At 39.1% G+C, this 24,568-nt stretch overlaps 1 protein-coding gene across 2 annotated transcripts in view; it reads left to right on the forward strand.

The window, feature by feature from the left end:
* si (sucrase-isomaltase (alpha-glucosidase)) overlaps positions 1 to 19,205 on the forward strand; it is a 70,207-nt gene extending 51,002 nt beyond the window's left edge. For both annotated transcript variants that reach the window (XM_053320434.1, XM_053320435.1), the window contains exons 34-47: positions 51 to 167; positions 290 to 380; positions 1,140 to 1,278; positions 2,180 to 2,313; positions 2,499 to 2,533; positions 3,203 to 3,319; positions 8,764 to 8,912; positions 9,727 to 9,811; positions 9,964 to 10,020; positions 10,776 to 10,900; positions 11,233 to 11,321; positions 13,096 to 13,145; positions 15,837 to 16,004; positions 18,951 to 19,205. In XM_053320434.1, coding sequence (XP_053176409.1) covers positions 51 to 167; positions 290 to 380; positions 1,140 to 1,278; positions 2,180 to 2,313; positions 2,499 to 2,533; positions 3,203 to 3,319; positions 8,764 to 8,912; positions 9,727 to 9,811; positions 9,964 to 10,020; positions 10,776 to 10,900; positions 11,233 to 11,321; positions 13,096 to 13,145; positions 15,837 to 16,004; positions 18,951 to 19,028 — 1,434 coding nt within the window. In that variant the 3' untranslated portion in view covers positions 19,029 to 19,205. The remainder of the gene's footprint in view (positions 1 to 50; positions 168 to 289; positions 381 to 1,139; positions 1,279 to 2,179; positions 2,314 to 2,498; positions 2,534 to 3,202; positions 3,320 to 8,763; positions 8,913 to 9,726; positions 9,812 to 9,963; positions 10,021 to 10,775; positions 10,901 to 11,232; positions 11,322 to 13,095; positions 13,146 to 15,836; positions 16,005 to 18,950) is intronic.
* Positions 19,206 to 24,568: the final 5,363 nt, after the last annotated feature.

Here is a 24,568-nt window from a genome sequence, read left to right on the forward strand (position 1 = left end):
CAAATTTCCAGCATTCAATTTTCCTAATCATATGACCATCCCATGTTCAGCTCTACAGGGCTTACACTGCATTCCCTGACTTCTTCCGCAATACAACAGCAGACTGGTGGCAACAAGAAATCAAAGATTTCTATGAGACTTGTATGAAGTTTGATGGCCTTTGGATTGTGAGTGACCTGAAAGATAACATTCAGATAAAGTGATCTTATTTCCATTCTATTCTTGTTGGGCCTTATTTTCATTTCACCTTTAACCCCCCCACTCTTTCTCTTTCTCTCCTCATCTGTAGGACATGAACGAGCCTGCCAGTTTTGTCCATGGCACAGTTGGAGGGAAATGTCTTGGTGACCCACTTCTAGAGAACCCTCCATATATGCCACGTAAGACACACATAACTATATTTTCGGTTCTTCTTAACCCTCCTGTTGTGCTCCCGGGTCAAATTGACCCTATCTCTTTTGACTGTTCCTTCCTTCCTTCCTTCCTTCCTTCCTTCCTTCCTTCCTTCCTTCCTTCCTTCCTTCCTTCCTTCCTTCATTCCTTCCTCATTCCTTACTTCCTTCCTCTTTTCCTCCTTCCTTCCTTCATTCATTACTTCCTTCCTTCCTCATTTCCTTTTTTCTCACTTCCTTCCTTCCTTCCTCCCTCCCTCTTTTCCTCCCTTCCTTCCTTCCTTCATTCCTTCCTCATTCCTTACATCCTTCCTCTTTTCCTTACATCCTTCCTTCCTTCCTCCCTTCCTTTCTTCCTTCTTTCCTCCTTTCCTCCCTTCCTTTGTTCCTTCCTCCCTCCCTCTTTTCCTCCCTTCCTTCCTTCCTTCTTTCCTCTCTTCCTTCGTTCCTTCCTCATTTCCTTCTTTCCCCGCTTCCTTCCTTCCTCTTTCCTCCCTTCCTTCGTTCCTTCCTCATTTTGTTCATTCCTTCCTTCCTTCCTTCCTTCCTTCCTTCCTTCCTTGACCTGAGCACAACAGGAGGGTTAAGTTAAAATTAGGTAATCAAGCTCTGATAACTACATTATGAGTTTAATTATTCTATGTGTTTGTTTGTGTGTGTGTGTGTGTGTGTGTGTGTGTGTGTGTGTGTGTGTGTGTGTGTGTGTGTGTGTGTGTGTGTGTGTGTGTGCGCGCGCCCTACCAAAAGCTCTGAACTCTAAACATCTTGGCTTAAACCATAAGACCCTTTGCATGAACAGTGAGCAGATACTTAGTAATGGAAAGAAAGTCAGACACTATGACGTCCACAACCTCTACGGCTGGTCGCATACCAAGCCCACCTATGAGTAAGTAAATAAGTATTTATATTTATCTATCTGTATGTGTGTGACAATGCTTATGCCTGGAGAAGCAGACTACATTTGGAACTATAATTATCACAGTGAACTCTGAACCCAGTGAGAATGGATGTAGGTGAAGAAAAAAGATATCTTTGCAAACACATCTAGGACGAAAATGCCAGCACAGGAGATGCATATCCGGTATATTCCAGCTATTGCAGATTACGGGCTTATCAAATGTTTCTGATGATATCCACAAAATGTCGTCGGTCCTTGTGGTGAAATTCTCTCCTCATCACAGGGAAAGCCAATTACAGAGTTGGCTATAGAAGGTGGTGATGGGCACCTTTGGATCTTGAGATCGGGTGAAACTATTTCAGGGTGAAGACTTTCAAGTTCAGTTTAGGGTAAGGGTCAGGGTTAGGTCATTGTTAGGGTAAGGCAGGGTTGTCAAACTCATTTTCGTTCAAGGGCCACATACAGCCAAATTTGATCTCATGTGGGCCGGACCAATAAAAAGATGGAAGGGAGGAAGGAAGGAGGGAAGAAAATACAAAAGGAAGGAAGGAAAAGGGATTAGTAAGGAAAGGAAGGAGGGATGGAAAGACAAAAGGAAGGAAGGAAGGAAAGAAGGAAAGAAAAAGGAATAGGAAGGAAGGACGGAAGGAAGGAAAGAAGGACAGATGACAGGAGGGTAGGAAGGAAAAGAAGACAGGAAGGAAAGTGGGCCGGATTGGAAGCCTTGGCGGGCCGGTTCTGGCCCACGGGCCGCATGTTTGACATCCCTGGGGTAAGGGGTTAGGGAATGTATTGTGTCAATGAGGGTCCTCACAAGTATAGAAGTTCAAGCATGTGGGTATTATTTCCCTGTGTAAGATACATCCCTGAATCTCTCCCATCTGTGCAGTGCCCTGCTGGCTGTGACAGGTAAAAGAGGCATAGTGGTGACCAGGTCCACCTACCCCTCCAGTGGAATTTGGTCTGGACATTGGCTGGGAGACAACGCTGCTAGATGGGACCAGCTATACAAATCCATCATAGGTATACATAAATATATATACTGTAAATATACCCAGATAAAACAAATAATAAAACTGCGGTTGTGAACAGTAATCTAACATCTGGGTACGAAAAGGGGGTGATGTGATCAGATGATGTGCAAAAAAATAACAAAAGAGGAATCTTAAATTTTGGCATAACTCAACATTTTCCTTTTTATTCCACAGGCATGATGGAGTTCAGTCTGTTTGGCATCCCTTACGTGAGTATAATCATCTGATCTTGGTTTTGACAAGCCATAATCTTATTGATGTGACCTTGTCCTCTTTAAGTAGATTACAGCAGCATGAGTGATGTCATTTTGTTTGCTAGATTCTTTGACCAAAGGACATCTTGAAACACAATGTGGAGTATGTCATTACAAGACTCTCCCCTATCAAACAACCTGGCCCTAGTCAGCACAACACCCATGAAAATGTGTCATTAATTAATTAACTTAAACAAAAGTTACTTTTTAAGACTGTTGTCCTGACTTTTCTGTCTTTTTTCCCCTCTATTTCTTTGTCTTTATTTCTTTCTTTACCTGTCTTCTCACATACTGTCCTTCCATTTCCTCTCATTTCTTCAGTGTGTCTCTAAAAAAAAAGATCTGACACCTCATCGATCCCTATATGGAAAATCATTTATGTATGTCCCCAGCCACAGGGTCAGATATACAACACCACACACTCCTGCAGTGTCTTTCTTGCACAAGGACACATGAGGCACACAACGCTTGCAACAAAAGCAGCGTGACCCCAGTTTCTGTGGTAGAAGGGTACTCTTTGTAGTAACACCTGCAAGCTACTGTTTCTTCTTTCTGCCTCTGTCTCCTGGTACTCAAGCACACACACATACCACTGTGTGACATTTTTCGTCTGTCTTCTTTCAGACCGGGGCAGACATATGTGGGTTCTTTTATGAAGCTGAGTATGAAATGTGTCTTCGCTGGATGCAGCTGGGTGCCTTCTATCCATACTCACGCAACCACAATGGCAAGGGTAGCCCGGTGAGTAAATACAAAACAGGAAAAAAAAAAACACTCTGTTTGCCATGACAAAGCTGAAGCCACAATAGGTGGGTAAAAACACTAGTAGGTTTCAGAGCCAAGATTTCAAATTTCGGTCTTTCCCGGTGAATTCTCATCAAAGTCTGCTTCAGTTTCCTGGGGGAAAAATACCTTCTTTTTGTTTTTGCATGTTTTTGTATTTTATCAAATCAAATTAATAGAGAAAAATCATGGGAATAACTGGAAAGGAGCAATATATTCCTAGGGGGTAATTTCAAAATCACAGAAAATCATTCAACCCAAGGGCGTTGCTACAAATTAGGCAGCAGAGTCCAGTTTCTGACGTGTTCTGGTTTATAACTCCATATAAAGAACTGAATGCTTTTAAAGGGTATGAGAGATGATAAAAAACACAGGTACTCATTCTAGCTCAAGAGATGACCAACAACCCCTCTCTTTAGCTACAGTAGCATACTCTTGAGTTCAAGTTATACAAACATACAAAAAGCTTTTAACAGCAGGCAACTCAGTCGCTTTCTCTACCTGCATCTCTATTAATCTGTGTCTGACATATACATACATACACACACAAGAATGCACACACACAACCCCACAAAAAGATAGACCTGTTTGGTGGTATAGTGTCGGTGGCATTCATTCTAGCGGTGACCTTTTAGAGCACTGGAACACATCTGAGAAATCCAATAACGCCCGTCCGGAGATCGATCCCACCGGGCAAAATTTCTCTGCACTGGAGTCTGCAATACTAGACAGGACACTGTTGTATATTTGTGTGTGTGTTTGTGTGTGTATATGTAGGTGTGTGTGTGGGTGAGTGTGTGTGTGTGTGTGGGTGTGGGTGTGGGTGAGAGAGAGAGAGAGAGAGAGAGAGAGTTCCCATACCTATGCTTTTTAACAGCACAGAGAGTGGATATAATTGAATTCTCAAGGTGATCTGGGCTCCGCTGCACACCACGTAACCTCCACTCCACGCACACACATACACCCTGCGATTCCAATCATTTAATGATGGTTTGCAAATGGGTGTTTAAACATGGAGAAAATTGACAGAAAAAAGCACACACATGGTAGGTGACAGCGGCACAAAATGATAGTTCGAGAGGAGGAGATAAAGTCAGGGAGACAAAAAGAGTGAAGGAGAGAGAACTAAAAGAACAGTATAGGTGTGTAAACCAAATAAAAGAAAAATAACAGGAGGATTGAGAAGAGAAAACACTGACAGGGAAATACAGATAAAAGCAGGGAAAGAGTTAATAGGCTATGAGACAGAAAGAGAAAAAAAACATATTGAGGGATGAAATTGGCAGATAATTAAACATGATGGTAATTTAACAAGTTAAATGGTGGCGACACAGAGTGGTGCTAAGGATCTGAGAGCTTGGACAAGGCTGAATAAACAATTTGCAGATTTTGAAACAACTGCAATCAAGCCACAAAAGGGATGTGTGACTAAGATGATGGTGCTTGGTGAGAGAAGAGAAGATACACAAAGCAGGACTGAGAGAAGGCTTTAAAAAACTTTCCTAAAAAGAGGATCAAGGTCAGCTATTTATGTAATCTACTGTAAAAAACTATTATTTTTTCCAGTCAGCCATATAAAATCCTCAATCATCAGACAGTTAGTGACTGTAACCTCCAGTCTGCTTAACAAGGCATTTGACAACAAAGTATTAACACCACAAACCAGAACAGAGGGTACCCAAGGTCAGAGACAGTGGAGGGAAGAAGAGAGGAGAGTTTTTTTGTTTTTTTTTGCAGAGTCATTCCCAGAGCTCTGTCATGCCTAGTGTCTCTTTGCCCTCAGACAACTTTCAGTGTTGACCTCTGGATAATTTCACTGCACCAGCAATACACTGCAGTGTCCACAGTCATATCAGTACACTGTTGAATTAATTAAACAAGATATATTCTCCACCAAGAGTTGGTACAGCAGCGTAGTTATATTCAAGTCATGTATATTGTTATTCAGTGTTTAAATATATATTTTATTTTTTCAGATGTAAAAACCCAGAGGTTTATGAGACAGGGCGAGGGAGTAGATTCCAGACAGATAAATGAAGAGAAGGACCAAGTAGAGGAGAGAAAAGATGAGAAGGGCTGACACAGCCAGATAACCTAATTTTTCCTTGAAGCCGCGTGTGCACACACATGCATATCTGCCTACAATCAATGTGTGTCACAAGGCCTTTTGCCACTATAAATGTGGTCATAAATTACTGCTGTGAAGCTTTGAGATGGATACTCTGTGTGCTTCTCACTCTTCAGCCCTGCTCTCATCTCTTCATCAATCCCTCCTCTGGTTTCCCACAGATGAAGAGTCTAACTTGAGGGCCCAATAGGCAGGCAGGTCATCCAACGTGTGTGTGACTGCATGTTAAAAAGAATTAGTTTTTTTGGGGGGAATTATTCCATTGGTGATCTTACCTCTAATGTAGCGACATCATCGACACCAAAAGCATCTACATTATGTGTACACACTGGACTAGCATTAATATACAGTACCTCAAAATGAATACAACACTAAGAACCCTAATTAATCCATAGTCATTGCACACTAACAAAATCCAGGACACAAACTGGGAAAGAGACTGTAAGTGTCTTAAACCCCTAGGCTGCCAGGATGCCCCATGGTTACTCCATGAGGGTAAAGCCTTGGGTGGAGGTGGTGAAGCAGTTAAGTTGAGTTCTACAAAGTTTTTATCTTTAATAAAAGCAATGATATAACTCATAGAAACGCTTAAAACCTCAATTTTGAGAGGCTGAAACCAGATAATGATTGGTATTCCTGCTTGTTAACTGACCTAAATGATTGATTAACTATGAAAAGCATTCCAAATTAATTTTCTGTCGTTTCAATAGCTAATTAATCAACTAATTATTTCAGCTCTCCCTGATTGCTCACTAGCATTCTATTTGATGCTATGAAGTGTGACAACGTTGTTTGTCTGGAGTGGTTTAGGTTGTTTTGTCTGCTTCTAAATGGCAACCTCCATCTTTAATATGTCTCTGCAGAGAGGATGTGCCAGTTTTCTTGCTACCATGTGTAAGAAGAGCATTGCGATATGATATTTTCAGGAGCTCTTTTACCAAATGTGTATTTCATCCGTTACTAACTGACAGCCTGCCAGGCTAATGCAATGCTTTGGCTATATGCTGTATCTCTCCTTCTACCTCCCACTGGTCATTGCATAACTGCAGTATTTGACACACATGGACATGGATGATTGAAACAAAGAGTGTTAAAGAGAGAGAGAGAGGAATTTCACTATATTCTTTTGAAAAATAACCAGACCAGACCAGAGTCAGAAGCTTTAGAGAAACAAAAAGACCTGAAACCTAATACAATGTCAGAACCTGTTGGGTTTGGTGTTGCGTAGCAGAACTCAACTGTGAACTGCTGGTATACAAATACAGCTTGTATTAACTGTATCTATTTTTTCTTCTAGTTTCCAAGACCAAATTCTTAGTCACTCATTCATATTATTTTGATCAGCCTCCCAGTGTCTCTCTCTCTCTCTCTCGCTCTCTCTCACTCTCTCTCACACAGACACACACACACACACACACACACACACACACACACACACAGACACACACACACAGACACACACACACACATACAATTTAGTATGATAATTTTACTAACTTCCCTGTGAACACATCTGATTGTAAGGCATGAGGGTGCAAAAGGAAGGTTACTGAAAAGGGAGGCAGGTATAAGAACTCCCGGGTTTTCAGATAATTACAGTGTTGTAAGTTTCCTCTGAAAAGTAAATGATAATCTGGTAAACTCCTTGGGTCATAAGATAATGGAAATGTTCTATATTCAATCATGTGCTGGTAGGCCTGTACTTAGTAACCGGGCTACAGTTAATAATTATTATCAAATCTCACCCAGCTAAACTGCTGCTGGGGGGAAAAAAAGTGTCTGATATTTCATTGCTCTCTGTGATCGTTTTTATGATTGTATGATTTTTTTTTTCTTTAGAGAAAGACAGGAGAGACATATACACAAATTTACACACACACACACACACACACACCCACACACAGTATCATAGGGAAGAGCATATGGTGATGACACGCTTCAGCTAAGGATCTTCATGGTCTTCAGTATGTGTGTGTGTGGGTGTGTGTGTGTGTGTGTGTGTGTGTGTGTGTGGGTGTGTGTGGGTGTGTCGGTGTGTGTGTGTATTTGACCAGACTGATTATTGTCCTCACTACAGCTCCAGCAAATGAGCTAATACATTTAGATTGGCCCATATCTACAAAATGACAGTACACCCTGTCCTCCTTTTCTGTCCTTGTCTCTTAAGGGGATGTTACACTTTGTTGCCAATTAAAATTAGGTAAATCTCAGTTCAGTGTGCAGCAGAATAGTTGGAGCATAATTTATCAGTGTAACTGCATGCAGCCAATCTAGTATATCGAGTATTTTTGGCATGCCACTAACTAGCTAATGTTGCTGTCAGTCTCTCTTCACATCTCTTCACATTTTAAAGTTATACATTTTTAGCATGTTGAAATTAGAAATGTTGAAATGTTTTGTACAACACCAAATAGCTGTCCCTAGCTTTACAGTATGCAAACATTGTCCAGGTATTTTGACCTTGTGTCCTTAAGGTGTCCTTGCATTCCCTAAAGCATGTTGTCAACTACAGGATCACCTGATACACTTAATGGTTCAATGCTTGCTAACAAATTCAATAAAAAACAGATATTTAGATGGAATTTGTTATATTAGGTCATACAATAATATATTTTTTTTAAACACTTGGAAATAACTTTTGATTGACCTAAACCCCTACCCTGTACAACTATTGTCCAATCATGTTTATGTTAATCTACTATAACCTACATTGTCTGGATAACTAGTTTACAGAAATAACAGGTCTTTGTTTCTGAGGTCAAGGAGAACATGTTAACTATTAACTATGAAAACAGCAATGTCATGTTAGAAGAAAATTACATACTTTTTTATATATACTATATATATACTATACTAAGAGTGAATATAATCACACACAACCTTGTAATACAAGAATGACACTGTTTCCTTATTAAGTGTTACATGTCTTCTACACAGATCATCAACTTTCTAGAATGTTGACCCCTTTGCTTGGGACATAAAGCTTTAGCCTCAGTCTTTTAGCATAATATCATGTATGTACTCATCAAGATAGAGCTGAAAATACAAATGTCTGCCTGGCATCAAGTACCTCTTGTTTCAAAAATGCTAATTTTGAGTTGTTGCAACAATAAAAAGGTCAGTAATTTAAAGGACAAGTTGCAATTTAAGACAATAAAAAAACTACATACATTTGACTCAATAATTGTTAATCAATCAACACATTTTTATTTTCTTATAACTATTAATTCTGTTTGTTTGTTATCACTTATTTTGAATTCATTTTCTGTGTCAGAGACAAGATCCCGTTGCTTGGAATGCCACGTTCTCTGAGGCTTCCCGAGACGTCCTGAACATCCGTTACACCCTCCTGCCATACCTGTACACACTGATGTATGAGGCTCATACAAAAGGAAGCACAGTTGTCAGACCACTCTTGCACGAGTAAGTACAGATACGCAACACACACGGGTCTTATCTTTTCTGTTAATGTCATGGCTCAGCATTACATGTAATCAGTTAATCATATCATTTAGTTATTACCTGCATGTATTTTTCATTCCAATTTGCTGGAAAGTTAACCTGATTTTATACTCAATAGTTTATCATTAGTATGCAGAGTGTTACGTATGGTGGTTGCTGGACTGAAAATCAATTTAGGCAGAGCTTTCATTTAAGCGTCCCAACACGTTTTAAGCAGCAAGCTATTTTACTGGCCAACTCATTTTAATTTAGTTACAATATTTTACCATCAAAACCAGCCTCATTAGCTACAGGTGAAAGTAAGGTGTAAGTATAATGAGTGCAAAAAAAAATCATCTTTTATTTATATATTTGCAATGTGTTTAGATAAGTTTGTTGGTGACATTTGCTCATTAGAATAACTTGACATTTTAAGAAAATTAGAAGTCCCCTCCTTGCCACTGCGACTGCCATTAAGAAGTCATTGAGCAAGGCACCTTAATCTCACTGAGACTGTGTAGAGCCCAATTGTAGATGACTATGGCTGCACTTGGCAGCAACCAGATGTGAATGTGTACAACTGCATGAAAAAAATACATTTTAAGAGACACTTATAAAGACACAGATGGCATTTAAGGAGTTGGCAGGGTGAGTCTGGCAGGGCTATGTGGCTTGCATCTTCAAACCCGTGAATTCTGAATGAGCACTTGAACAGTCACCTGGGCTGAGTACACTAGAGAGAGCCTTGGTATCTTCTTTGGTCAAGCTTAATGGCATCTGTACTGATGTGCCACAGGTTTGTGAATGATAGAAACACATGGGACGTCTACAAGCAATTCCTCTGGGGGCCCGCCTTACTCATCACCCCTGTCCTAGACCAGGTATACACACACATACACACATGCTTCACCTGTTTGTTTTTTTTAACCTTCCAGCTATTTCAGGATTAGACATCAATCTATCTCCTCTGCTTGTATTGCTCTATGTTTTGTTTTGACTCATTCATTTGGTTAACTGACAATGTGATTGACAGGGAGCCAGACATGTGGATGGCTATGTTCCTGACGCACGCTGGTATGACTTCCACACGGTGAGTCCATGTCAGTTAACGATCATGAAATCAATTAAACAGACAGACTGATGTCAAAGACTCACCCATCTTCAAGTAAGATGGGTAAGGAACAACAAAAGACTAAACTACATTAAATAAGTACTTTTTTTAACAGCGATAATCATATTTGACATTAGCATAGTGATTAGTGTACACATTATGTGGCACATGCAAGAACATTTGTTTATAGCGTAATGTGTTGAAGATGCAAAGCACTGCTGTGAGGTACGTCTGTCTAAAAATGGTATGTATGAAAACAAATACAAATGCAAACAGATTAAGTTTGTAAAATGACTAAAACCACAACTACAACAGAAACCCTAATGACATTATTAACTATAAACATCTCTGACAACTCAACAACTGCATAAGGCGTCTTAATGACAAAAACAAACATCCAATCACTCTGTCTGTAGCCAGGGGATCCCCATCTGTTAGTCAACATTATAAAGCCAAACAACACATGAGAAATAATAGGGGCATAGCATGGCAAAGAGGAGTGGTTACCTCCATTTAACTTGTCCCTTCAACACACAGCTGTTAAAGAATGAACCAAGGACAAAATGGGACATTCCTTTGGCGTGTAATACATTTCTTAAATGTTTTTGATGTAGCTTTTATATCACAAATGCCAATTTCCCACAAAGGACGTGCTGAATAAAAAGAGTCAAGGTTGAATATCCAGTAGTATTTCTAATGTTTTAATAGCATGTAATTATCATTGCTTTCACCAGGCCAGAGATGTGGGAGTCCGTGGCCAAATGGTCAACATGCCAACACCCTTGGACCATATTAACCTTCATATCAGAGGAGGATATATCATACCCTGGCAGAAACCAGAGAACAATACATTTTACAGGTATGTGTGTGATTTTAAGTTTTGTTTGTGCCTCTGTAGTACAGAAGCACACATGCACTTTTACTAGTACAGAGACTTAACAGTAGCTAATTAGCTGTGTTTTAGTAGGTGAAAGACTTTTTGTAAGCAGGTGTGAGTTGCCATTGTTAGTGTGATTGAGAAAGACAAAAATAATGACAGAGAGACAGTTAGAGGGAGATGAGTGCAGCAGCAGCAGAGATCAGGTGGGTCCCTCTAGCAGGAATATTAATGTATATGTCCTCACAAACAAGTATAAATAGACAGTGTCCTTTAGCAATCTGCTTTAACCCTCTGTGCCCTTTCTGTTTCAGTCGTAAGAATCCTTTAGGACTGATTGTTGCCCTGAGTGACAGTGGAACGGCTCAAGGTTCAGTCTTCTGGGACGATGGAGAAGGAATAGGTAAGTGAAAGGTCAACATGTGAGAACCCACATTAACAGAGAATAGCATGTCATTTGATATTTTAATATGTGTATTTATGGAAAGATTATTTTCTTTTCTGGCATTAGTGCAGTTCATTTCTTGGTATAAGCTCTTAAATCCCAATTGTAAGAAATTCAAACATCAAGCAAAATAGATGTTTGTTTTTTTTGTTCCATTGCAAATAATTGCACTGTGAAACAACACTCAGCTTCCAAACAGTGATGACTCACCTTTGAGGAATAAAAGACCTGGATCTGTGGAATCCTGTCAATTTATTTGTGATGTCAGGAGTTGGCTTGTATACAGGTCACAAATATTCAAGTCTGTCTTAAAACAACTGTCAAGTACGCATATGAACACTGAAAGGGATGTTGCTTGCTGTTATCATTCATTCTGCTAATACTGGCCATTAAATGATCATCTTCTAATGCACTTAGAATGTACAGTAAGTGATGGGGAACAAAACCCACTACAGTAAAAAGAGTGTAACAATAAAATATGTCTACTTAATTTCGATAAATGAAGCATCATGTAGCTTCAGATACACTTTACACAGCAGGAGGACTGTGGATTTTGTCCCTCATCTCTTGTATTGTGAGTGCATTTGGGTGACTTGGGTGGGACTTGAAAAACTGAACCAATCCTTTACAAAAAAAATGGTGTCCCCTCAGTGAGAAATCCAGATCATGCCCGTCCATCCCACTGCTAAAGTTCATCCATACAATTCATTTCTTTTTTAAGTTTTTAATAAATGAATTAAAAATCAAGACTTAAGAGAAGTGTTGAAGATCCATATGAATGTATATGTCATTAATCAATGTATGAACACATCTTCCACATACACACACACACACACATAGACACACTCACTGATATACAAACAGAATTAGTGCGTCTGTGAGAAGATGCACTCCTCTGTGAAAGGCATGTTTGTGCTGGGACAAAGAAGAGAGGGAGGGGTAGAGAGACAACGAAGGATGACAGAGAAGGGGAGTGACAGAAACTATTACAGTAATTCCCTGTGTCACTGCCTAGAAATATGCTCTCCATCACCCCTCTTTTATCTGCTCTCTGACTCCTCTCTTCTGCATTTCCCTGTCTGTCTGCTGGTCTATGTCTTTTTTTTGTTTGCCATGCTTCTCGCTGTAGCACCTACTTACCTGTATTATCAAAATGTTTACTTTTTGGATGTTTGAGTTTCACTTTACAGTGTAAGCTAGTCGCTCTGCTGTCAGTCAGGCTGAATCAATGGTGTGTCCGTCCCTCATTTATCAGCTATACCCTCATGTACTCATCCAATGCTATCTTCACCCATTAATGCAACCAATTAATGATCCATCTTTAACACAATTGAGCGGCGTCACTGTATCCTTATCCTAATTCTAATAGTTGCTAATACCAGTAATGATTTGAGTTAATTCTGAACTGTATGAGTTTTTATAATTACTCACTACTGTAGTTATTAAGTCACCCATGCACTCAGCTAGTTATTTACACATTCATGGAGCAGCTTAATATTGCATTCGCTCAGTTTATTCAACCATCTGATTTACTCATTCATCTAACACATCTCCATTTGTCTGTCCAGTTAGTCAGATGAATATGAATTCTGTGGTCAGTATGAATAGTCATGTGTTCATAATCATGTGTTCACTTCACCATCATTTAATCAGTTATCACCTTTGTTATGTCTCTCCATTGTATCCATGAATCTCACTCTGTATGTGATTCACTCTTATTTTCTCTTCTCAGACACGGTTCAGAAAGGAAACTATATGCTGGCCTCCTTTGAAGCACAATCGGTGAGTTCAAAAGTCAACTACATGCCAAATTTCTCTGTTTTTTTAAGCCCATGGTTTACCATACAACAGAAACAGAGCTGTGGTAGGCAGATGTCAGAGGCTAACTGCTGGAAACCATTAGCAAAGAATGTATGTCTAACTCTGAGGATGTGATGTGAATTTCACTTTCACCCTTGACTGAGACAGTTTCCCCTTTAAACTCTTCTTCTCTTTTGATGCCTGCATCAAAGTAATGAAATACAAACTCCATTGTTGACTGACCTGATAGCAGTGTTAGTATAACCATCTAAAAGTGGATTCATTTTCATTAAACTTAACAATAACAATTTATTATGAACATCTTACTTCACTTTATTACAACTACATTAGTGCAGTCAGTCAGTAGAGAGGATTTACAGAGACAGTGAAGAAGCTTATTTTATTTGACTACTCCAATTTTAATGTCCTTTGTCTCTCACCGCCTTTGATTGAGAATGTAGCTCTCCTGTGCATGTCCAGGAGACAATATAATAATTATGCTATATTTACAATTTTAGGAATGGAGAATATGAAAACAGTGCAGTGTAGGACAGATGCTAGCAGAAAAGGTTTTTTTATGCTGACTTTTATCACTATCAGCACAAGCTTTGTATTTCCGTGGCTCGAAAAACAAACATGTCTGCACAGAGCTGGTTAGAGTGGAGCAGCTGTGGTTGTTTATGCAGATCACAATGTGTCTGTGGGTTTTGGCACAAAATTGCACCTACGTTCCTGTTCAGGCAACCTCTTATCACAAACACAAGCACAAAAAGGTTTCTCTCTTTTTGTGGCTTTTTTAGTCTGCAAAACACAAACACTGATTCTAAAATGACAAAATCTCTTTCATATCTGTCTTGCCTTTTTCAATAAGAACAGATTTAGGTATGTTACAGCTTAATTAGGGCAGACTGGTTAGATCAACAGTGATTTCTACCTATAATGTACTCCACGGGTGCTTGATGAAGCTTAGCCAATATAAGTTTGTTCCCTTTGAGCAGTAAATATTGTACATGTAGCCTTAAGGCCACATTAAGAAGTCTATGCACTTCACCTACAGTCTCAGATTTAATAATACCCTGTGGGTCAAACACCTTATTGTAGATAGCCTCATTAACTAATTAGGTATTTCAAATTTGCACAGGGACCCAAAAATATAGGTACACTACTATGCATAAAAGGGGTTTATATCATTTGGAGTGGCCTGCAGAGTAAAGCCACAAAAATTGTTCTGTGTGCATGGATCTGTAAAAAGAGGTGGTCTGAACAGCAGAAATGAGGGTGTAATTTTGTGCCAAAATGGGTCCCAAAATTGCACTGTGCAACCAATACAAACTCAGTTGCAACACCTCACTGACCTTGACATATTCATGTTCATGTGGCACCATGACAAGTATCAATCAGTTAAAAAATAGATATAAAAAGGAAAACAAATATGAAAGTGCCTATTAGTGCCTGTGTTTGCACCTCCACTGGCTTTGTGCATGCACAAATCAGAAACCCGAGAGCTTGTGTTGTATATTCAGTGAGAAATGAGTGTTTCTCAGGCCACAGTTTGATCACATTTTGAGTCAGACATGACAGAAACTCCCTAATCACTGGGACTAATGGGACTAGCTGAGCCCCATCCGCTTTTAAGCCAGATGAAGACACACAATCACACACAAACACACAATAATGACCACACTTTTGATCGCACACATTCACACACTCACACTGCATATGCACAAATCTACAGTATACACGTACACATACACACAGGTACCATAGCCAAACATCTGTGGCTGTCCTCTGCCTACCATCAGGCTCATTCCAAAGCAATTTCACACAGCGATAAAACAGGCACACTGTCTGACAGCCAAAATGGGGGGGGTCTATTTGTGTGTGTGTGTGTGTGTGTGTGTGTGTGTGTGTGTGTGTGTGTGTGTGTGTGTGTGTGTGTGTGTGTGTGTGTGTGTGTGTGTGTGTGTGCATGAACAGGCAGATGTGAAAAGATAAGGATAAGTTGGGCAATGAGGCCAGGGTTGCCTTGCAGATTAGCAGATCGTATGCCATTTTGGATGACTATCTGAATGTAGATGTGTGTGTGCGTGTGTGTGTGTGTGTGTGTGTGTGTGTGTGTGTGCATGCGTGCTTGTGTGCCTATTGCACTAGACATTTAGGATGAGAGCATTTTTGCAAAATGAGAAAGTGTTCATCCTCAGTTTTTTGAGAGGCTGGCAGTATTTAATTTATTCATAAGTCAATTGATAATCTGGGACCTTAAATGTGTGTTTCTTACACAACCACATGATAATGAAAACACAAGTTTAAGACAATTCTGACAATCAAAATATTTCTGTAGAAGATTACCTACTAAAAGCAACATAGTACAAATTATAATATGCTGCATATAGAAATAATGATATGGGGAAACATACACAAATGTTAAATCTCACTCAGTAAGAGACGAAGCTTAGAATAAAACTGGATATAATGGGGGGGGGGGGGGGGTAGCACGCCATGGCTCTGCTCAATAAAGCACATGTTTAGCAAATTGTACAGACTACATTGTAAGTTAAAGATTGATGACCTGCCTGTCACACAAATAAAAAGCTTTTTTGTGCTTCAGTAATCAGTTTCTAACAACCTTCTTTCCTCCTTGCATCATCCTGTGTCCAACTCTTTCTCTTGCAGAGCACCTTGAACAGTCAGATTGTACACAATGGCCTGGCTGCTGCTGACCGGTTGACCCTGGGTGTGGTTAAGGTTTGGGGTGTGGGCGGTGGAACTATCACAGTGGTGGAGCTAGCAGTGGCTGGAACAGTGCATCCTCTGACCCCGCAGCACAACCTTGACACTCAGGTAATGTAGCAATCCAAATGTCTGTATGTATTTCATTACACAATACACTTTTCTGTACAAACACATGAGTTTGTTGTTGCTTTGTTGTGCCACCCTCTTCCTTAGTTGCAAAGAGGCATAATCCAGGGTAATCTCATCCAGTTGTGTTGTTCCATCAGACACAGGGAATGGTCTCTGAATACAAAAGCTCTTAACATAAATGCAGTGCTACTTTCTGGCAAATGAGGGTTGGTTTAATAAACATTAGCCCATTTTGAACAGAGATCCCACAGTATTAAAATAAAGAAGCTCCCTCATTATGCCTGCTTTGCTTTTCTTACATTGAACCAAACAAAGTGATTTTAGAATGCATGCTAACATTCTGAAATCAGAGGTGTGATGTGTAACACCACTGCGTTAGTGTCTAATGTTGACTGTCTCGCTATGCTGGCTCTCCCGTTTACACTGACATCAACTGCTGCTGACTTATTGGCAGAACAACAGTGCCCACCATTCTGTGTTCTTACGATTTATACAGAACGACGCGGCAGAATAATACTGCAACATTCCCTGCTTTAACAGGCTGTATAAAAGGGGCTATAGAAACACATTATGCAGGTAAAAACTGACTGATAGTATTTAAGACTTTTTATTTCTACCAATGTATTTATTTTTTTAAATTTTCCATTAAACAAACTATACCATATTGCAGTTTTAAACAGAAAAACATTGTGAGAAAACTGATAAACATGCTTCCAGGTCCCAATTCACAATGAATTGCCCTACAACAATTGCTTATATCAACTGCAGACATCATTTGATTAAAAAAATAAAATAAAATAAATTACAGCGAAGGAATCTGCCAGCCAAGATGATGATGATAGAAAAAACTAACAGCTCTGTATAATCATGTAAATATCAGTATACATATAGAGTTGAGAACCTCATAAGAAATCAGCTAAATTTCTGCTCTAATACCTTCAAAATACACCTATTAATCAATGCCTAACAAGAAGACAATCAGAATTAGGCACTTAATAGTGCACGTTGTGCATTTAATAGCATAGCTCAGTGAGCCTCTGTCATCATTACATGCACACGCCCCAGCTTTCACGCTGATTGAACATTTCCCTGCCAGTCAAAAACTGTCACTACAACAGAAAATGTCAGGTTCACAACTCAACCCCTGCTGTGAAGCACTTTGTCATCTAATAGCTGTAATCAACTTTGCATTCCCCCGACACTGTCTTTTTTGTAATGAACATAGAGCTAAAGACTTGACTCAGGACAGCAATTCTAAAGCTACTCTCATGTAAAATGACTGTCATTTACTCTTGCTCCTTCCATCATCTGCTCCAATGGAAAGATATGTAATGATATGTAATAGAAAATCATGAGAACCTGACACACGAAGCCAAGCCATATGCCCTGTTAGAGTGTGGTTTGTGCAAATACTGTAGCATAATACCTTGATTTTCAGCAGCCACCATGAAGATTGGGCACTGTCAGTTCATTACATCAAATAAATATCCTTCAGTGTTTGAGTGTGAATCTCCTCTGTAGTAGTTCAGAGGGTCAAGGTCAATCACAAGGTTTAGTTGGAGCTAGAAAGAATTCAGTGTTTTATTCAGGGACCCTTCAGTGAAGTGGATGTTTACCAAAACAGGGCAGGAGAAGGTAATTCAGCTGAAGAACAGTCTCTCTAATCATAAGGTCAGGTTGCAGACAGAGTAGAAAGAAAATAATATGGGGGGCACAGAAAAAAGAAGTGAGGTCATTCAGAGAAACGTTGGAAAAGTGAAGAATATTTATAATGCTCAGAGGGCAGGTAGAGATTACACATTTCTCCAAGTGTAGGACTACTTTTCAGGGAAACTTATACATGTTTGAGGAAGAGGATGGGTGATATGGAGGATGATGCAGAAGAAAAAGGAAAAACAAGGCTAAGTTTAAGAGGATAGCATGTGTACCTTCTCATTTGGCTTGTGATAAAATGTTCCTGTCTAGGTTGTGTTCTGGACCCAGTGCACTTATCAGAACCATGAAAATGATAGCTGAGGCAGCTCCATAAATAATCATGGTTGAAAAGCCCGGAAGCCTTCGATTTATACTGTTCTTGGAGAAGACAGACAGGGGGAAGTAAGAAGAGAGGACAAGAATTGCAGATGAAGAAAGTCAGAATGACGGAGGGGATTTTAAGAGAGAGGGTGTGTGTGTGTGTGTGTGTGTGTGTGTTGGGGACGCAAGGATGGGTAGAGAATATTGAAGAGACAAAAAGACAGTCCATCTTTGGGAAGGAGGAAAGGAAGGACATAGAGCGTTTGAGAGAGAGAGAGAGAGAGAGAGAGAGAGAGAGAGAGAGAGAGAGAGAATGGATCACTGCAAGTAGATGGAGAGAGGAAAAGAGAGGTGAAAGAGGTAAACAGGAAGAATGAAAGATGAGCCAAGGGAAGGAAGAAGGATAGTAAGGAAGGAGAGAAGGAGAATGAGGATGACACAGTATGCGCATGGTAATAAGTGGTTTTTCAGTGCGAGACAATCCATCCATCTCGCTAAGTATTGTCTGATAGGGTAACAACTTGAAAGAAGCAGTAAGCAGCTGGTGCTGTGTCATTTAAATACAGTGAGGTGGGAGGGCTATGTTTGTGTTTATACGAAACAAGATGTTCTATTCTGAATCTACATAGGCTTGATCGTGCTGCCATTTACAATATGTCATCATTGGACTGTACTGGGACCCCATGTTGTTTTTTCTATTACATAGATAACATGGAATTATCCTATGTAGGTTTATGGGGGGGGGGGGCTGTTGTATATTCTAGTGTTTATTCAAAACCTCACACAATTTAGAGTCACCAATTCCCTCATTCATTTTTTATATAGAGAGTGTATTAAGCTTGTTTTTAACACATACATACACACATACATATTAAGTAGTCCTTTCTCTCTCTCTTCTTGTGTCTACAGGAGCTGATTATTGATGCTTCTGCTAAGTCTGTTCGTGTGGATCAGCCATTTAGCCTAAGATGGAGGACCACCATCTGAGTACAGTTTTGTCTTCTGAATATCTAAATGCCTTGATGATGTGCTTACCTATAAATGCTGAATTTTATTTGAATCTCACAACCCAGTTGAGAGTGTTTAGTTTACTTAACCATTACACTTGGTACACTTGAGTACAGATATAAATAAATTGCTGTTTTCAAAATTGACTATAATTAACTTTGGAATGTAACTGTTTTTATGTATGAATTGTGTTTAAATGGCTTCAGTACAGGGTAATAAATAAAGTGCTTGATACTGACACTACAATGTGGGTCTTTATTTTTTATTATTATTTATTTTTTAAATCAGTTTTCAAATGATGTCTGTTTTCTTTAGTGGTGTTTAGTGGTGAAATATTGTTTCAAATGTGAGTTATTGTTACACTAGCAATGGAAAGAAATTCTAACATAATTTGAATCCAAAACACATTACCTGCAGAGTTAGTAATTTTATGAAATTGTTTTGGCCCTTATTTCACCACATAGAAGCACCAGTAAGCAACTGACAGCTTTGCAAAATGAGCAAACAAGTGTTTTTTTTAATAAAACAACATAAACAGCCAGAACTAATGACCAGTGCAAAGAAATGCATGCAGTATCTGAAGAAGCCTGCTTTTGATAATTGGAAATGCTCCAATTTAAGAGATGGCTGATGCTGTGTTTGATACCATGCAGCACAGCAGTCGTAACAGAGTAGCAATAGCGAAAGTGGAATTATTAAAGTCCAACTGAAATTCTTTATTTTGTCTGTAAATCACTCATCTTGTGCTCAGTTTTGATAATAAATCAGAAACCAATTTTCTATTCATGTTGCCATTGTTTGCATGCTGGTTCACCCTAGTTTGGTATTAATTTAATTAAATACTATTCTGTTATCTTCTTAAATAGTTAAAGCCCTTATTTTGATACAGAAAATGAAATCTTTTGTGGCGGTGTTTAGCTCAGTGGGTAGAGCACCTGCGCCATGTGTTGAGGCTACAGTCCTCACTGCAGGCGACCCTGATTCGAATTCTGCGCTGAGCAGGCCTATCCTACGTGTCATTCCCCCCTCTCTGCCTCCAGTTTCCTGTCTCTCTCTACTAACTCTACATTAAAGGCAAAAAGCCCCAAAAAATATACTTTAAAAAGAAAATTAAATATTTTTTTGCCTTCATTTATATAGCAACTGGCAGAGAGGCCGGCAGGTTCCTGACCAGATTGGAACCAGGGGCACTGCAATTACTTGGCACCCAGAGAAAACAAATCTTGAATACAGCAATAATGTGACGTTCGATCATGGGTGGTCATAGGTAATCATGTGATCACACTGAGCCTGATAGCAATCTGCTACGCAACACAAGAGCCACAAAGCTTTAGCTTGTTTGAGGAGTACGGTGGCCGACCGGGGCCAACCGCTTCATTTGGGGGAGAACAGCTGCAAGGGCCAATCGAACAATCATTCACCAAGGAAAAGTAAGAGAAAAAAAAGAAAGCATCAGTTGGCAGGCTAGATAGCTAATTAGCAGCTCAGTGCAGGACACTGAATATGGTCTATTTAGAACTTTTAACTAAACTATCATCAACCCCATTTGTTATATAGGATTATTGGTGATAATTGTCTCTTCCTGTCCCCTCCACCTCAGACTCAAAGCCCATGCAAGTTTTTAGGTCTGGTGGAATCTATCTCAGTTAATCCAGTTTGTTTGGTTTACTTCATAGCCGCAGCACGCTGTGTTTGTGTTTGTTGTTGAAATATTTCATATCTGGCAACCTGGGGGGGTTCAAATGGGCATCAACCAGGATCTCATAGAAATACATGAAATGACTGCAAACCTCTTAAAACCACAGTACATGGTGGTGGCACACAGGCCAAAACAAAAACAGACATTCGGAATGGAAATTTCAATAGAGAACATACTGGCTGTAGGGTTATAGTCGGAGAAGCCAGTGTTTCATTTTAGCATGTTTTCTTAATCTCTGACACATCATGGTTGTTTTATGAGTTAGCACAGTAAATATATTACATATTGGTCCTTTAAACAAGATCAGTGTGCTGCTAATTAAGATCTGAATTCAGAAGACAGTATATGTTGTGTATGAGTGTTATGTGTTGTGTATGACTGTGAAATGCTTAGCTTTATGTTTAATCTGTCAGCCTCTTAAACTGAGCTTCCTAAGGACACAAAATGCATTTCAGTGTAAGCTGATAACAAAATCAATACAAACCAATTAATGGTATAGTATCATATCATAAAGTGTGGTCATTGCTTTTCAAAAATCCTAAACAGTGTCTGTCTGATTTATTACGACTAGCTACAGTAATGTGTTTACTTGGTCTCTATTCTGTATGGTGTAACATTGGTAGTCTGTCAACTAATGTCACAACACATCCTCATTATTAAACGACACTATAGGTCTAAAATTCAGCCAGCAAAAAACTACTTATCATTATGTTTACACTATCTAGAGGCTGTAGTAATGCACTAGAGAGCAACCCATACAATTATAATATGCTGCTTTTCAAAACCATTGAAAATCACTGTAAAGAAGTAATGACATTTTATGGCTTGATAATGCTGTCGTTAAGGTCAGGTTATATTTTGACACAAAAAACACATGGTTAGGGTTGGGGAAAGTTTGTGGTTTGACTTAAAATGATAGCTTGAAACGAAGTTTAAACTGCCTTAAAATGACACAATCTTCATCGTCATGTCAACAACATGACACTCACAGTTGGGAGGATAAATAAACAATGGACTCCTGCAGCAAAGTCTACTTTTTGCCATTTAATTATCAACCATCCAGGCAACCTGTCTCATACCAGTCATTTCATCAAGTTATCTTATTGACGTCCTTTGAACTGCCTCACTTCTGCAGGTCATTATTAATATGGGAGGTAGATGGTATAAACATTACTATAGGCCTATACTTCTGTATTTTCAGAACAGGCTGAATATCAGTCAAACAAGACACTGATTCATCCCTCCAGCTGGTTGACACAAAAAAAAAGACCATTTTAAGTGTTACCGTTATATTTTTAAATAAAAAGCACACTGACATTGTTTTTGACTGCAGAGATGACTGATTTAATGTAGGAGCATTGAGTTCCACTGCCATTTATCAGAGTGTTTTCTGCTCCTCTGTGCTTCCACGATGCACATATGCCTGCATCTCTACATTTATGAGCATGTGTGGGGGTGTGCCAGGAACTAGACCCTTATTATAGCTCTCACCTACTTCAGCTTTGTCTCGTCCCATTACTTCCCCATATTATGATACAGTCATCCATTATTCAGCCTGCAGTAAACGTAATGATATCAATTTAGCAATGAACACCTTCAATTGATTTCGACTCTGATTGCCACTCCATGGAAAGGAATATATGGGGAGGGGGTATTGCTGAATGGTGGATGCGGTCTCTGCAATTATGTCCAAAAGGTTTAGTTTTGTGATTTTTCATTCCAGCCCCTCTCTTCAGGTAATATGTAATTTTAAAGGGAAAACTTCTTTGTTTTGATTTTGAAAAACAAAGCCAGACACCCACGAGTTGCCAGCAGGACAAACTGAGCTGGTGATTCTTCCTGTATTCACACTGAAGTCATAATGATCCTCCTGAAAGAAAGTGAAGAAGAAAAGAGGGAATTCTGAAACAATCAGAGCTTTTATTTGTGCTTCCACTTTCCTACACCAGTTGTCCCTGGGTTTGATTGATAGATATAAAAATAATATTGTACACCTAATTCAGATAGAGAAATAAATATTGTTATTAATGCACCCTGACTTTATCATCATCAGAATTAGCTGTTGTGAATAAGTTTTTTTTACACATTTTCTACTCTGACAGGCAACACTGAGGGCAATTCAAATCTTACTTGGAAAAAAATAAGGATTTCACATGCTTAAAACAGGCATCCACAGTCCAAACCAATATGTCTCCTTACAAGTATGATTTTTACAGGTCCACCATGTGATATAAAAAAGGCACAGTATCCAACACCTTCCACAGAATGTCTCACTTATATCTCAGTCGATAGGTCATAGGCCAGCATGTTTTTAGTTGACTCTAACAGAGAACCCATCTTACCAGACAATATGCTTTTAAATGACTTCCAGTAACAATGTGTCTTTGTTACAGGGGTGACTGACAGATACAAGTGTGTCACATGAAGGGGGGAACAAAAACATAAAACAACACAAGAGAGCAGAAAAACACTTTGACAAAGACTGTCAGGCGTGACTGGTGTGTCAGTGCATGTACATGTCTACGTTTCTCTACTTGTTTGTGTTTGCATAGCTGTACATGTATCTGAATAGAGACATTTGAAAAGGCCATAAAGTGCTCACAAATATTGACAGATATGATGAAAGCTACAGGGTTTTGTAACAGTTGCAATTCAAAGAAAAAGTGCCCCTCTTTAGACAGCTAGGGGTGCAAGAACAGCCACAGGTAATATTAAAAAAAAATTAAATAAAATATATAAATTATTTTCATATTTGTTGACTTATTTTGTACTGTGCATCTCTTGGTTGATACATCTGTTATTCTATTCTCTCTTTTATTCTTATTTGACATGTGCCCTTAAAGCAAAACAATGTATTTTTTTATCCTCTGCTTTCTCTGAAATGTCATCTAGATGAAATGGCACTTTGTTTAAAGAAGGTCCGGATCCATATGAATGTCTCGAAAGTTGATGACAAAATGACATTTGCATCAATTTTTATTTCCACTTTTTCACTCCACAACTTGATTTAAAAAAAATACTGATTGTTACTCAGAAGTACATGACATCATTTTTTCCCATTTGAGTCTTAACCACTTCAAACCAGTGAGAAAAGCTCAAACTAAAAAGCACAAACAGAAATCATGTGAAATTCATTTATATTCACGCAGCCCCTCCTAGCTCATAGTAAGTAGCCAAAAGGGAAGATGTATTTTCTGTGTCTTTAACAACCCAACACTGCAGTATGATTGAAAATATAAATTCAGAAAAAGAAAGTTTAACTAAGAAGGGTAAAAGTACACCAGACATAGTCAATGAAAAACATGATTGTGAACCATGTGAGGGGACCAAAGACAAAAGGCTGACATGAAGGTGTAACAGTGGCACAGATGACAACTGCTTTTCACTCAGATCAACATCAGAAGGCAAGAGCACAAATCTGCAGAGAGAGCTTGACAGACATTTTATTTCAGAGGGAATGACTATAATTAATAAATGCCATTAAAACACATCTGTCGACACACTTGTACTACCCCTTCAGGTGGCACAGCAATCATAATTGCTACAATCACCATTATCATCATGATCATCATTGTCATTACTCTTAAAATGTCTCATTCGAGACCAGAAACATAACTTCCCCCGGATGACTCACACGACACAAGCAAGGAAAAATAAGCATAATTGTAAATAGTTACGCAGTTTAAATGGGAATTATCTTACTAAAAGCTCTACACACACATACATACACACACACACACACACACACACACACACGCACACATTTCTGCTGGAGTTAAACCAGAATTTGATATAAAACTGAATCATTTATGTAATATTA

The sequence above is a fragment of the Scomber japonicus genome, chromosome 6, assembly GCF_027409825.1.
Source record: "Scomber japonicus isolate fScoJap1 chromosome 6, fScoJap1.pri, whole genome shotgun sequence".
Lineage (NCBI taxonomy): Eukaryota > Metazoa > Chordata > Actinopteri > Scombriformes > Scombridae > Scomber > Scomber japonicus.